Below are 16603 nucleotides of genomic sequence, written 5' to 3' on the forward strand. Positions count from 1 at the left end.
AATCATTAGCATTTTCCTTCCTGATTCTCACTTCCAGGGGACAGCCCATTAATTTGAGACTTTAGCACCGTGCCCATTCCCAAACCGTCTGCTAGCTACATCTCCCTTCAGAAGCTCTGCTTCCAAATTGACTATATCCCTGAACCCTGATTATCCTTACAATTCCCCAATGAATTTCTGAATTTCTGAATTCAGTTTTCCCAAAACTGAAAAGTTGAAATGTCATCTCTTTTCACCCCAACCCCTATACACATGCATATTCCCAGATAAGGTTCCAAATACACATGGTACATGCATAACTTTAACTTCTGAGGTCACACACCTCAACACATCTAGTCTAGAATCCTTAAAAACATCAACAGTGGTGTGCATCCATTTATTCTTTTTTTTAGCATTTTCAATGAAAACTGAGGGTTGAACCGACATTAACAATGAAGCGTAAAGATTTCAGTCTTTGGTCAAGGCTAAGACAGACTGGCAGGGCGGTGATTCTCAACAGTATTCCTGCTGCTGTCTTTGCCCTTTCTGTTGTTATACAACAGATGAACTTTGTTATACAAGGAATGAACTTGATTCCTCAGTCTGGTACCATCAAAAACTGTACGCTAGTTCTACAAACTGATTAGGTGAAGCACTGCAACATCTAACCTTGAATGTTTTTAAACCCAAATATAGGCCTTGTCTCCTACGTAGTGCAGCTTGGAGTGTAAGGGAATCCCAAGTCAGAGTGAGCAGTTTTAAGCAGCAGATTTCTCCTTGGCCTCCCCCAAGAGTGGATATGGATCCACTTGGTCTATGGTAGTGGCAGCTGGACAAGAGCAAACTGGATGTAGATCAGAAGAGTGCCACAGTGTAAACAGCCAGTGTGCTGTATTTGGATGGCCTGAACTAGCCCGTAGCGATGCTGCGGGAAAAAGCATCACGTGCATCTTACTCTGTAGGTACCTCCGAAATTGATGGGCTTTAATCTGAGCTCCAGTGAGGTGAGTGCTAGTAATTAGTCACCTACACTGTTCCCTTCAAAAGGCAGCAGAAATACTCCTAGAAGAGGAGAAAATGTGACAGTATTGCTTTTCCTTTGGAGAATAGCTATCACCTGGTGAGAGAGCAGGAATCCACAAGTTCCAGGTCACACATAAAAAAAAATCAGAAATATGATTTTTAAAAGTGAAAATTCTTCCGGCTTGATTCTGACATACAGGTGAACAAGTAATTGTTTAGGTTATGATTTATGAAACTTGAACACAAATCATAAATTGCATTAAGCTAAGAAAACAGGTTAACAAATATTACCTCATCTTACCAAAATTTCACATAATATTACACTTGTGGAAAGCAAAGAACTATTGTTTTGTATAACTGTATGTGCCACAACTGCCTGGAATTCTTTCAACACCAATTTGCTTATAGCACCAAATTTTGGGGACATTTGAGCCAAATGGCTCTTACCCACACACAAGGCTTTATTTTCCTAGCATTTCACTGAGAAGAAAGCAAAGCATTTCCCAAACATACAACAGACTTGTAGCTTGTACCTTTGTTTGTTTGTTTTTTGCAGTGGCAATATGTCTTATGATATAAAATATCAGAGCTTCAGTATCAAAGATTTTTCATGTTTGATGTAGTAGAGAAACTTGTAAGCTTTTGTTTATGTATTTCTATGCCCCGGCTTTTGTAGTAGCTGAGCACTTCACTTAAATTATACTTAGCCTCACAAACCTTGGGGAATGATGGAGTCCCAGCAGTTCTCCTAGACTTTATTTTCTCAATGGATATGGACCGACGCCCAGACCCACAAAAGTTTTTAAGGAACTAACTGCTATTTGAGGTGATTTCAGCTGTTGTCAATAGGAGCAAGAAGCCTTTGTGGATCTGGAGCAGTGCGTCTTATCCAGGATAACACAGATCTGTAACAGTGGATGAACCAAACCTGATCTACCATAATGCAGGCCGGTGTCCTAAATACTTTGGATATTCCTCAGCTTCCCAAAGGCTTGAAAGTCAAGGCTGACTTGCAAGTTTGGTCATCCATTTCATTACTGTGATAGGCAGACAATTATTAGTTGGGAGAAAATTATGTGTGTTTCAAAAAAGGTAACACATTTTAGACACTGAACGGTACTATCCGTCATTTTACAACCTGGCATGGATAAAGATTTCAGCATTAACTTTCATGTCAACATGTGATATCAGACAGTCTCTCATATCCTGTCTGATTGCTTAAAATAACACATTGTCATTCCTTTGGGCTTACACAATTACTTTACGTTGATATAAATAATGGCTGTGGTTTAAGCTTCCTTGTAAGATGCTCCGTAAAGCTTGCTAGGTCTAATTTCACAAACTTCTTTGGAATGGCAGCACCAAAACTAAATAAAACACATCTTCCTTTCTCCCTAAAATGTCAATGTATCTGTCAGAGAAAGTCTTGTGAGTAAAAAGAGTATCTGCATGTTAGTATACTAAATTTGGATACAAGAATGTTGCTACTACAGCTGGAGTGAGAGCATCTGCTGCACTGCCTAAAGCTTTTGCTTTCAGGTTTACTCTCGGTTTGTTCTGCTCAGAACTGTGTTATTTCAGAAAGTATTCTAACATGCCTAGGAAATAGAGGAAAATGTACTGAAGTTGGACGTAAGGCAAGGTCTTCACAGTAACAGACTACATAGCTGAATTTGGGCTGTAACCGTTCTTCAATCCAGCCAACCAGTTATTGCTGGCACAGATTTATCTAGTAAAATTACCAATCTAATTAACAAAGTTAGTATTTTAGTTTAAAGCTGTTCTGTTTATTTTGGTGAGGTCAGCGAAAATTCACCTCATTCCAATTAGATCAGAACTGGACTTAGATATTGCAGAAGAGACGGCACTGGTGAAGGACAAGCTGGAGTCTGCAAGAACCGAGGGTGTTCAATAGGCTTTTAGCAGTGTTTAGCTGGATTAAATGATGTCTGGCATCTACTGGGCATGCTATGCTTCTCAAGATTAAATTAAGTTTTATAAAAAGAAATGGGAACAAGTATTTACTTGTTATAATACCAAAGTAAAAGACAAAAAGAGACAACACTCATCTGGAGGTGAATTCACATGAAAGATCACTGACCATACCTGACCCTCACACTGTATATTCAGTACCATGCCTACGGTATCTGAAAGCTTTTCAGGGTACAAAGAGAGCTCATATTCCCACACAGATGCATGAAAAGTCTCTCTGTACCAAAAGGATTTTTTTAGCAGACCAGTAGTTTACTATTGAAACAAAAGGTTTCAATCAAGCAAATTAGACATCAATTCAATATGCCCAAGTGGAAAAAGCAGCAGGGAGACAAAAGTTTCTCGTTTGGATGAATTTCCAGATGATGGCATTACAACATGCTCTTCCAGATTCTGCCATTTAACTATTTCACAATTCAGGTTAAAAATGCTTTCCTTACTGTTTTGAATAAAAGAATTTCTGTTTGCAAACTCAGTGTAATCCTAGTTAATAGGAACAAAAAAAATCTATACAAAGTACAAAGGTACCTTTAAGGCTGATCTGCTATAAGCTTCCATAAACAGTGGATGGCAGTGATTTATACCTAGGGAAAATCTTACCCTACTTCTTGTTTATTAATATGGAAGTGCTGACCTAGGTAAAAAACATATCTATGACTACAAATTCACCTAGCAACAAGAAATTTCTGGAAGTTGAATCTAGGTGATTCTAATAAACTCAGTTCAGTTGCTATGTGAGGATACACTGATACTTTTCAACAGTTTTTGTAGAGTTTAGACATTAGAGGGAATGTAATACTTTAAAAATGCACTCTCTTCCAAAGCAGTCCATTCTCATATTTGATCCTCTTTTAACTTCATTACATTCCATGTTTCTTATAATGCATATTTATTCTTCTCAGAATATACTACAATTGCAAAAATTCTTGACTTTTACACTTAACATAAAAAAATTGCACAATTACATCAGTCTGGGACCTATGTCTGATTTCAGTTCAACAAAGTAAATCCATGTTTTTGCAGAAACACATTAAAAAAATAAGCTTTTGCTTCGAGTCTCACTCAAATATGGAGAGACAGAGGTCAGGCTGTGGTTCTTGACAGCTGGGGTGGTTTGCTTGAGAGATGCACAGAGACTCATATTTTCAAAGGAGACTTTTTGCATCCTAACAGATAGGGAAATGAAGCAGGTTAACTATGAAACCACTATTATTCTAATTGTTATATTTAATCCATTATTGTTCAGAATCCCGCACATTTACTTTCTGATATAGCAGCAGATTATTTGTGTAAAAAAATAATCCCATATATATTTTGTCTCCCTTATTCCAGTGCTCAGAATAATCATCACTGTCCTACTAGCATTTCTTTTGGAGGGATGATACTTTCACTCACTTGCTTTTAACTGATTTCCTAAGCAAGAATCCTCTCCTATTTCTTTCATTACGGAGATAACGTCTCCTTTACTAGAAGCAAGATAGAGAACAGTAAGTAAAATGGAATGTAAAGGTCTATGATTATGCCTGAAACAACTGAGAATTATTGTTGCTTACATCAGTTCAAATATAAGCTCATAGAAAGATTATGTAAAAATCTTAGAGGGTATGATACCTTTGATTTCCCTATTTATGTTCTCTACAGGCATGTTGTTTCATTCAATGAAGCCATTTTCTCAAATAGTCAGACACCATCTGACTTTTTGATCTTATTTAGAGCAGCACTGGAAATAATTTTTCCTTCTCAAGGAAAATGACATTTTTTAAAGTCTTCTCTTTAGTTGGGGAGAAAAAGTAAAAACCTCAGTAAAAAGAAAAATACTCTTAAGAAAAGCTTAAAAATTAAAATAAAATTAAGCATCTTGTTTAATAATTTTAAAAACATATAGGTTTTAATTCAATGTTTTGAACTATTTTAATAATTTGAAATAAAACATCATTTTAAGGAAATCAGATTTTCATCTGAAATGTTACACTTCCAGTTTTAAAGAAAACATATTCTGAATGAAAAAAAGAGTTCAAACATTTTTTCAGTCAAAAAGTTGGATATTCCCCTAGTTAATTGGTATTTTCTGATTGAAAAGTCAATCAGTTCTAACTTTAATCCAATGGCTCAAATACTTTCCCAAAATAAATTTTTACATTGTCTTCCCAAATCAGCTGTAGTAAAAACTTTTACTAATCCTCCCTCTCCTTTTCTCATACTCTACCTCCCATTCCAGCAGGAATAAATATTAGTCTCACCTCAAACCCCCATTTTCAGATTTACATCTTCCTAGAACAGTCTTTTCTTCAAGTCCAAGGAACAGAATAAACCTCAGATGGCATATTTTCAAGTAAAACTTCGCTTATATTTTAGATGTAATACGTGAACGCATTTACCAGAAAGTATAGATTTCATACATTTTTACCTTCAATCAACATTTTAGGCAGACAGCAATCAAATGAAATTTGTAACATTTTTCTATACTTTCAGCAAATGATGGTGATCCTTGGCCTTGATGTTACATTTAGTTGTTAACAACTGCAGTAACAAATGGCTATCCAAGTTCAACTGTATAACGTTATTCAGCATTACTAAGGATATAGCACTTAAAAAATTATGACTGAGGCTGGTGTTTATACATAAATTTTGTGTTAACTAGGGTTGGGCTTTTTTAAATATACCTGATTAAATTGATGAGCTAATCTACATAAGATTATATAAATCTATATATATAAAACTATTGTGTAAATCTAGAAATCTATAAATTTGCTGACATCTGCTCAGGATTGTAAGGATTAATCAAACTCTAAAACTGGTAAGGGCCATTGTGTGTCAGCAAAGAGGTGAAGAAATCAGTCTGCTTTATCATTGGTGTTTCTCTACATCATGTTGTTTCTCCAAGTCAAGTTTAGCATCCAGGAGCAAAGGATGGGGATGCTTCAGTTTTGTGCCTGAACTGCACACAGCTCCCAAGGATCACATTTTAGTGGAGAATCTAAAAAAAATAAACCACTTATCATTCATTTAGAAAGCAGTTCTACCAAGGGTCACATTTCAGAGGATATGCTGTCGGTTGCAGTTTAAAGCAAAGTTTAGAGTGCAGATCAGAGCTCTGAGCAAGAGCTCAGAGAACTGGGAAATATTGGGGTGGATTGTCTAGTAGGGGACACAGATTGAACATATCAAGTCTAATCCTGTATGAATAGACAGATGTGGTATTTTAGTTCTGAAGATTTGGTAGAATCAGAAATCTGATAGAATGAAAAAAGTTCTCTGAGCGAAAACACGTATAAGGTTAAGTTTTACTCAAAAGGAAACATTTCTAAACAAGTAGAGGAAACATTATCACAGAAGTATAGATGCATCTCTAATTTCAGCCTTTCAAGACAGTATTACAGCAACATTTTATTTGCAAAAGAGACAACCACAAGATGGCTCCTTTCATATGATGCTAGCTGAAATAGCAACCTATTCTGATAATGTAATCTGCTTAGTCTTTTCACTCCCTTTCATGAACAAGTGAAACACCAGGCACCATCCTCTTTGACAAAAAGATGGTGCTGCAATGGCTTTATTAAATCATGGTTTGGGGAGGAGCATGCTCTTTCTTAAATGAGTAAAGACTAAAACCCTAAAATACAAGCATTTAATCTCACTGAACAGGGTGCAGGTTTCAAGAACGCTTGCCAGGCTCAGACACAGACACTCCACACTCTTCACCTTTCTCAAGATTTTTGTTTGTTCTCTTTGTAAGAGGATATGGCGTTTTCCCCTTTATTAAATATTTTTCCATGGGAAGACTTCCAGATTATTGGACTGTGAAATTATTACATGATTCGTTAACTCCACATCCATGTAGATGCAATGAAGCTACGGATTTGGTTGTTGTTTCATTTAACATTTGAATAAATATTACATAAAGGTACCACTTCAAGCTTCCATCCAAGTGCAAAACAAAATAGTACACAGAGTAATGACAGGTAATGTGGTTCTTAACATAAGAAAGTCTGGTTTGGTGTGAAAGGTTTGTTATGCTCTATTACATAGATTCCATACCAGCAGCCATGAATTCCCACAGTTACAGTGTGCAGTGCCTCGCGGTAGCCGGTCCTCAGGGCGCGAGAGCGCTGACATTTTTCGTGGTATCCTGTGCATTCCTTACATCTCAAAAATACCTCGCAGCACAACACAAATGACAGAATATGTCGCTTCCTCCATCACTGAACAGTGGGCTACAACATGGTAACCACTTACCACGGCAGGACAGCGGAGGAAGACAGCATCTCTAATGAAATACTGGGGGGAATGCAGGGAGTCACCGTGGGAATGATTTAAACAGGAACTTGAGCAAGACTCCTCCACACATTCATGTGCTTTTTCAGATAGAAGTTATTTACCAAATGCAAGTAGTCAGGGATTCAGATTTACGTTCATTGTAAATGTAAAGATAAGTGGAGATATCATGAACTGCTGGCAGTCCTGTAACTCTGCCGAGAACTACTTTTGAAGATGATGACATTGAAGGACCTGTTTATTGCTGTGGTTCAGGCGCAATATGAAAGGAAAATTGAAATGGTTTGGTATTGATTTCTTACAGAACCAGGTTTTTTTTAACACAATGCTGGTATTTCATCTCTCAAGAAATGTTAATTTTCAGTTAAAACTGGTAAGGAATGTGGGAAAAAGAAGGGTAGTTTGTCAAAAAGCCAACTACAATTACCTCCCTTACTTTTTAGGCACTAGACCTCTCCGTGGCCCAGATGACTCACACATATCAAGAAGAGAATAGTTGCATGGAGGCAGAATTGACAGAGCCTTATGATGAGTAAGGTCACTCTTCCCAGGCTCGTAAAAGATGGCAGCTTTACAACTGTCGTGTAACAAATCTGGTTTTATTTGTTACCCACAAAATCGCCTCATTTCCTAAGTAGTGAAGTTTTTAAAAAAGGCTGCTTTATGCATGAGTAAATATTTTTCTAATGAAATCTTGGTTTGTCTTGCAACCCAACCCTAGTTTATTTAATAGTGAGATAGCTTTCTCCAGGGAAGGCAGTCAGAAATGGGGGATGGGAAAGGGAGAAGTTGGCTCTGGCTACGGCGCGCAGCTGCTCTTTGCTACTAGCCTGCAATGGAGTAATACATCAGTAATTATTTGAAAGTCAGACAGATTCCCTGCTTTCCTTGCCAGACAAAACTCTGAGAACTGAGGACTGGAAAAGAGGATAAAGGACTTTCAGTTTACTGTTTTTCCACTCATGGCTTTTTTTCCATGTTAGCAGCTACTGCTGCTATTAATTTTCTGATCTTTGTGCCTTCAGAGGCCCCACATGCTATGCAAACTTAGTTTTAGCACTTGAGCACTAATGCTTTTAATTTTATTACATTAATTCTTACAAAATGTTTCAGCTGTTTCTGCCAATAATCATTATTCTTTCAGATCAAAGTTATTTCCTATTCTGTTTTAGGAGTGATCGCAACAAAACACTTGGTCTTCACTGAAGAAAGGTGAAGACAGCAAAAAATCCAGGTAAGAACAACATACTTCAAGTGGTACACCACTCAGTTGTGGTTTAATTTAACCAAAAATAGGAAGTAAACCTAATCTCTGAACCAGTCCCTGAAAACAATGAGTCAGAGTGTATTTACAATAGGAAAATCATGGAAAGTTCCCACTACTGCTAAAATAAATTCATGGTGTCTAAAGAAATGTTTTATTTTCATCACAGTTCATTGAGAGTTTCAGGAAAAAAAGGAAGAAAAAATAATGATGAATAATGTTTGAATAAATTTGTCCTTTTCCAAAATCCCCCTCAAAGATTCTAGAGCGAAAAAACCAAAATGAAACACAAGTAGCTAGTATAATGCCCCACAGACCCAGAACTGGATTCAGGTGTAATATAGGAGGCAGCCCGCAATTCTGTGACAACCTGCTCCAAAAACAGGTGGTTTTACAGCATTCGGGACCAGACAGAATGCGAGGCTCTGCTTATGTGACCGGGCACATCCATGCGAATGATACTCATTTGTCAGGACGCAGATTCCTAACACAGCCTAGGAAGCCTTCGGACTCCCAAGATACCTGCTAGCTCTGTGCCGGCATGGCAGAGGACCCACATCAACTGATACCTTTCTGCAGCAGCAGCTGGCAAAGGGAAGAAGAACACTCTCGGGCATCTCAAATGGCACTAGGCATGTATGTATCAGCAACTTAATAAAGCCCTAAGTGTTAACCAATGCAAGCTTGCTACCACAAGAATGGAAGCTTTTGAATGAATTAGGTATTCAATGAAATGCTACAGTACTTTTTTAACCAAAAAAACCCCTGACTTTGTTCTGTACAAGTTATAAAATACTCCATACTCAACCCATCTGAAAAGAAAAATGGGCAAGTATAATTTATTTGCATCAGAATGGCACAGAGAAGAAGCTGAGTACATTACAGTTACGTAAGCCAGGAAATTCTTTTTCACAAGACATCGTTTTAAAATAATGTATTTATTTCCCAAATGTATACTTGTTAGACTCTATTGAATGTTCAAGAAGTCCTCATTTACAGACCATTTTCTTTCTCAGCCTTTAGCGACAAGAAAACATAAAAGCAAGTATGTTTTTATTTGTTATATTATTAAAAAACAAAATTAACTAAAATAAAACCAATCTCTTCTTCCACTCTACTTTGCCTATAAACTCTTCTGTGTCTTTTTCTGTTTCTTTCTTAAGGGAAATTTAGTTCTGTTAAACCCCCCAACAAAACATAAGGTCTGTCTCCTTTGATCTGACAGAAACAGAAACAAAAACTCTCACTTCCCTTAAAAGACCAGGAATAGAACTGAAGATGAAATTAATGCAAATAGGCCTGCAAATAACTATTTTTTTTCAAATATACAAAAATGCGGGCTACTAAATTTAGTAGGTGAACTCTTCTGAGTCATAAAAAATCAGGAATGTATTTTTTTGTGTTAACAATACTGTAAGGATACTATTTATTGCATTCCATTAAAGAATTTCAGTTTATAAAATACGTTAACTGCTAAAGTCTGTCTTCATACAAACAAGAAAATGCAAAGAACCTGAGATGTTATGTATAACTGCTTCCCTTTTTTCATAAAAGATGATAAATTACAGTTTAAGCCATGACTGTTGATTTCCTTACTTAGGCTATGTGCAAACAGACCGTAATAGCACCTATGTTTGTCAGGGAAACCAAATCTGTCATCTAGAAAGAAGTTAGAACCACATAACAGATTTATATTATATGTATCGGATCTTTTGGACAGAAAGATTGTAAAAAATATCCTTAGGACTTGTATTGTTCCATATAGAAGCTAACCACAATAATGACTGGGAAGTACAAAAGAAGGCATTATAATGTAATTGTAATGAAATCTTGGAAAAAGTTAAAATCAGAATTCCCATGTCCTCAGTTTCACAACATATAACAGCAGTTAAAGAAAATATTTTAAATTAAAATTTAATTTCTATTAAAATTAATTAACCTATAAGGCCCATTGACAAAATATATTAAGGAAGTCAGTGGAAAAGCAGAATATTAGAAAATACGCATTTTTATATTTATCTGGATAATGAGTCACCATTTAAAAAATAGAGAGAGACAGATGTGACTCCCCAAGTCATATGCCAACTTACAGACTGATTAAGGAATCAGTCTCATAGAGAGAGCGCCGTGCTTGTGTATTTTGGAACTTCTGGTGTAGATCACTAGCAAGGAAATAAAAAAGGTTGACCTCATGACAAGGAATCTAGTCACAAAACTTTAGATACGAGGGTTCAGTGCCACGTGCAGAATTCCCGCATGGCATTGTTAAAAGTCTCCTCCCTTCTCTGCATTTTGCTTCCCCCTTTCTAAAAGGAGTAACAGCACTTGTCTGTCTTGCAGGGAGTGCTAGAAGGTAAATAAAGACAGGGTTTATAAGGACACGAGATAGGCAGTTCCTATATCCCAGTAAGGGATAGAAAAATGCATGCAAATCTTGCATATGAGTCTTCTCAAGTTTAGGAATATTTAATTCTTGTTCATCTTCACTATAACCCACATGTTTTTAATATTTATTGCTCTTTATAATAGTTATAAACAATATGTGAGCAACTATGTCAGTGCTTATACACAGCACAGTAAGAAACAGTTTGCTTGTTTTCAACCCAAGAAGCTGTATTCTTTAATACCAGGCATTCTGGTAATGACCCTTTTTATAACATAAGTTGTGGGTTTGGGGGTTGGGGTTTTTTTATTTATTGGGGGGTTTTGTTTGTGGTGGTTTTTTTTCTTTTTTTCTTTCAACTGTTCTATCACATGGGACCTTCATTATTTAATCCCAAAATGAGCCATACTGATGTAAAGTCTTAGCATCTGCCTAGCTACATATGGAGGGAAAAAACCCCGCATAACCCAGAAACAGAACTGCATATAGGATGATAAACTCTTAGAGCTTGTGAAAACAAAGGCCAAATTCAAAGTAAAATGAACGTTTTTGTAAGGCAAAGGATCAGGTACTGAACTGCAAGTTGCTGTAGCTGAAAGTACTCCCTCCCCTGGCCAAAGCATTTAGCTGTCCTACGCTTCAGTGTCATCGTCTATAAAACGGCTTCTTTGTAATTCACCCTCCTTTACATATTATTCTCAGATTTACAACTTGGCAGTCTGGTAGAAACCTGAGTATTATTTTATTTTGGTGAAGATAAAACAACACCTACAGGATACAAATATTAGCTGCAGTAACTCCTACGATTGAAATGCCTCATCTGTATATTCCTATGATGGTGTTACATTTTTATCTCAAAGCACTTTGTTTAATTGAGTTTCTTACCACCACTCAGGACATGATTTTATTACTCCCTTTTTGCAGATGAGCAAAACTAATTAAATCAACCTCCAGAGTTTAAATAAGGTCACAATGAAGATGACAGCTAAGGTGTCGTCAGAAATACAAGTTTCCGAAAGCAAGCTTTCTATCTTTATATATCCTCTGTCTTGATATAGCTATAAAAATATAACCACATATCACGTTAATAATTTGTATGAATTTACAGTTAAATAGTACTTAACTATAATAGACAGTTCCTGATACGAGACTTGTGCTGCTTGTCCTAAGTACAGAGCACCATATGTTACTACTTGCCTGTCATGATCAAAACAAAGCTTTAAGAACACAAGAAAGGTGTTTTGTTTTGTTATAATTATTACAGTCTAAATCCACTGTTTCTAGCTCAGGTCATCATTGTGATATTTTAAGGAAAATCTTAAGCCAAATCTCCCGTTTGCTGTTGCAACAGCATTCTGGAAAGCACCTTCTCTACAAGCGAGCAATACAATCCAAGCAGCCACTCAGCATCAGCACCTTTCCACAGCAAATGAATTCCCTAATTGCCTCCACGAAGACTAAAAAAAATGACCGCATATGCTGTATGTCTAATTCCTTTTCTAAGATTTTACATATGTACAAAAAGACTATTTGCTATGGGAAACACACGTCAAGAGGGCAGTGTATGATGGGCTGTATTCCAGGGTGCAGTTCTTTCTGCTTGCAGGTAGGTGTTTTCCTGTGTGTTGGAATCTTATCTCTGAGGATTGGCTATTGTACATGCAGTTTTAGCTATGCCAAAATCCAAAGAAGCCAAATAAATGTGAGGAACGCCTATGGAACCACAGCACATACTTGCTGTGAGTAGTACATAAAACCACGATCAGGAAGAGTTTCAGCAAAAGCTGAAAACTATTTGCATGTTAGCCCAACAGTCCAGAATTCCCCCTCAAAGTGTATATGGAATAAAAAAAGATATTTAAAAAAAAACACAAAGCCAAAAAATCACCATCTTTATACACTTAACAACTAGTTCAATCAGAAAAGTAATTTTAAAAAAACGGTTTAAACCAAATAATTTCAGATACTAGTTTCTACCCACCACAATACAACACACACTTTTCTTATGCAGAAAATCTAATCCAAAAAGTTATGAATGTTATTATTCTTCCTAATTACTGCTTTTTTCTTCCACAAGAGAGAAAAACGACATACTTCCTGAGAAATCAGAACTATATAAGAAAAACATATTTCACAATACCTTAATGATCAATTTAATCTGATGTTAAAGAAAATCTTTTAAAATGCCTAGGTTTCTTGGTACTTTTGACAGAAATTACTTTGTACCTTCTTTGCCCCAGAACAAAATTCCCGGCTTGCATTGCTTAGAAGTGTATACTGAAAAAGGAGTATCTCTCAATTTCCAGGGGCAGATGAATGTACTTAGATTTAAACAATCACATTACCATCAACTTAATTTTACTGCCGTCAGAAAAGTAGTTCGCAAATACTTTGGACAGAAAACAATTAGGGGCAACCAACAAAAATTCCTGTAAGTTTCTGTGAAGTCATTACTCAAGGACTGGTTTCTAGTTGCAATTTGGCATCATCATTTTCATCAGACACTAACAAGGTTATCCTTTGGTTTGCAATCCATTATGCAGCACAAGCCCATAATGACCTCTGAGTGCCCAAGTTAGCTTGAAAGCACTTGGGCGGTGTATGTCAACACCGCAACTCAGTAACTCAGATACTAGGTCAGGGCCCCAAGCAAGGAAACACACGACACAGATGAACACTCCCTTTGAGTTGAGGGGGTTCTGCTCAGGTGGACAAGACGGCCTGATGTCTGGAAGAGGGCTTCACGCGGTACGGGCTGTTCCCCTCAAATCTGCTTCCGTGTGTTTTTACACAGCCATACATCCTGTCCCCGCAACTACTGCTGCTAACCGCCCAGGCGCTCTGGAGAGTTTATAGCCCGACTGGATAGCGCTCTGATAGACTCGGCGTGTTGAACGCTCGCAGCGCATCCTTGGTGGAGGCCGATGCCGCTACCCAAGCAAAGGCTCGGGAAGGCTCGCGACGCCCCGTGCGCCGCGGCAGAGCCCTCTACGCCAGCAGATTTCAGCGGCGCGGGGAAGAGACAGCGGGAACGCGGGCCGTTCCTCTCGCTCCGCGGCGCAGGGAAGAGCAAAAAAACGCCGCCGCGCCGGAGCCCAGCGGCGCCGTCCTCTCTCCGCCGGCGCGCCGGGTCGGAGGCGGCCGCTGCCGCCCTGCCTCGGAGGCCGCTGCCAAACCCGCCCCCTCAGCCGGCGGCGGCAGCTCTCCCGCCTCGGGCAACGGAAAAAAACCGGACAGGCCGCAGGCGGGGCGCGTGCTCCCCTTGCCTCGCGCCTGCTCCGCCGGCGCTCTCTTTCTCTCCCTTCCTTCCCCCAACCCCCCCCACCGCCTCGGCGCCCCGAGGGGCGCCCGGCCCCGCCCGTGAGGGGCGGAGCGGCGCACGCGGCCCCGCCCCACTTCCTTTGTGCTCGGGCAGCTCGCGGCCGCCGCAGTCGCCGCCGCTTGCAGCCTGGGCAGCGCGCCCTTGCCCGCCCGCTTCTTCTCTTTCCCCCCCTCCCCCTCTTCCTCTTTCCTATTCCCCCTCCCTTCGCCACCCCTCTCGCTGCTTTCCCCCTGCCCTGCCCGCCATGTCGCTGGGAGCCGGCCCCGAGGCGGGTTTCTCCAGCGAGGAGCTGCTGACCCTGCGATTCCCCCTGCACCGCGCCTGCCGCGATGGGGACCTGCCCGCCCTGTGCGCGCTGCTCCAGAGCTCGCCCCGCTCCGACTTGGCCGCCGAGGACTCCTTCTACGGCTGGACGCCCATCCACTGGGCCGCGCACTTCGGCAAGGTGGGGCTCGGCTCGGCCGGCGCAGCGAGGGCGGCGGCGGCGGCGGGAGCGGGGGCGGGGGTGAAGGGGAAGGAGGGCGCGAGTCCCGCTCGCGCGCAACGCGGCGCCATCTTTGCCCCTTGCGCGCGCTCTGCCGGGAGGCGCCCGCCGCGCCGCCGTGTCCCCGTCCCCCCCGCCTTCTGCCGCTCGTTGCTCCTCGGGGAACCGGGCGGGAGGGGGAGAGCCGCGGCGCTTGGCTTCTTTCCCGTCCCCGTGGGCAGCCGAGCGGGGGTGAGGCAGATCATGGAGCTGGTGGCACCTGCCGTCCGTCCCCCCAGCAGCTCATCCCCTCCCCGCCGGCGGCGGCGGGAGAGGTCCCTTTCCGCGGCCTTCCCGGAAAGCTGGCTGAGACGGGCGGCCCTGGGCCTCGCAGCCGGGCTTTCAAAAGGCGCCCGGGTCACCGGTACAGGGCGGCGGGAGCCAATGGGGAGGAGATGGGGCAGGGGGCTCCTCCCACGCTGGCCCCCTCCGGCCTCCCCGGCGGGCGCCGGCCAGCCGAGGCACGGGGGACCGCCATGGCGGCGGTCCCTTCCACGCTTCCCTGCTCTAGCCCACCGCTCCGGTCCCGCCGAGCGCTTTGTCTGCAGGGTCTAGTCGTGGTCCGTAACCGTCCTCAGATCCCGCAGCTGGAGACTGTTTGTTTTGGTGCCTGTGTCGTGACTGCCGGCTTGTTAGGAGTTTGGGAAGAAGATGTTTGTGCTTGTAAAGCGCCCTTCTGTTGCCTTCAGGGTGAAAAACAAATTGTGGTTTTTACACGCGCGCGGATACGGGCACGGAATTAACGGCGTTTGGCATCGTTGCAATGCAGAAAAGATTAAAACATAAGAAGTAGCTGCGCTATAGATGTTTCTCGATTCCACGGATGGATAGAGCTTTGTATTTAGGTGAAAAGTAGAATTTACTTGGCCTATGTTCCCGAAACCTCTGCCTTCAGTTCCGTTTGAACCTTAAGTATTAAAAAATACAATGATCTTTCTAAGCTGACAGGCAGTGTTTGAAGCTCTGTTAAATCAGAATCCTAGTACCATTTTCAAAATAAATGTGTTTATAATCTCCTTTATTGGAATGACAAACTTGAAAATGGGAATTAACAGCTATTTAGGAAATAGGCAAATGGAAAAAAAATCACTCAAAGATTGCTAAAGCGTCTTTCTTCTCTGGCTTATCTCAAACTTGAAGCCTGAAGATGAGCAGTATCTTTAATTTCTTTATTTTTATGTAGGCCTTTCCTGTTTGCAGTGCAGTGAGTGTTCCATCCTATGCAGAATACCAGCCTAGAGGGTTGGGTTTTGGGTTTTTCTTTTTTTTCCACCTCATTGATTTGGCTGGTTTGGATTTTTGGGGGCGTTTGTTCTTGTTCTCCCTCCCATTTCCAATAGGTTCTATTTGTTTATTGACTGTGTGCCAGAGAAGGAAAATGAATGTACTTAGGCAGTTGTCAGGGTTAATGAAAGTACATTAAGAAATGGTTTCTATATGATAAGTGATCTTATCTGCAGTGCTTTTTTGAGAAACATTTTAGGAATGTAGTTAAGTAGTCCTTCAGTCTTAAAACAAACCAGCCAATGCAAAACAAAACAAAAAAACCCCAAACCTAAGGTAATCTTTATCCCTTCTGAAAGGCGCTAATCTTTTATGCTTCTACATTCAGAATAAAATGTGAAGTGCCTTAAATTTTGTCATGAAGCACACTCATAGAAAATCTGAAGATACGAATTTGGTGTTACAGTCTTCTGTTTCCTTTTTCCATCTCTTTGGTATTTCTCTTCGGTACAGGCTTGTGGCAGTTGTCTTTTTGCCTTACAAGTGTGTGTATTGCTCTGGTGGTTTTTCTCCTTTTAAGCATATTCAGCTTTCTATTAACCATGCTAGGCTATGTGA

General features: G+C 40.5%; 1 protein-coding gene across 1 annotated transcript in view; it reads left to right on the forward strand.

Annotated features, from left to right (window-relative positions):
• Positions 1-14482: 14482 nt before the first annotated feature.
• Positions 14483-16603, forward strand: part of ANKRD10 (ankyrin repeat domain 10) — a gene marked incomplete at its 5' end in the record, with an annotated part of 38736 nt that continues 36615 nt past the window's right edge. Inside the window, one exon of the mRNA XM_081996460.1 lies at positions 14483-14683. Coding sequence (XP_081852586.1) covers positions 14483-14683 — 201 coding nt within the window. The remainder of the gene's footprint in view (positions 14684-16603) is intronic.

The sequence above is a fragment of the Phaethon aethereus genome (assembly GCF_964289735.1).
Source record: "Phaethon aethereus genome assembly, chromosome: 1".
In the NCBI taxonomy this organism is placed as follows: Eukaryota; Metazoa; Chordata; class Aves; order Phaethontiformes; family Phaethontidae; genus Phaethon; species Phaethon aethereus.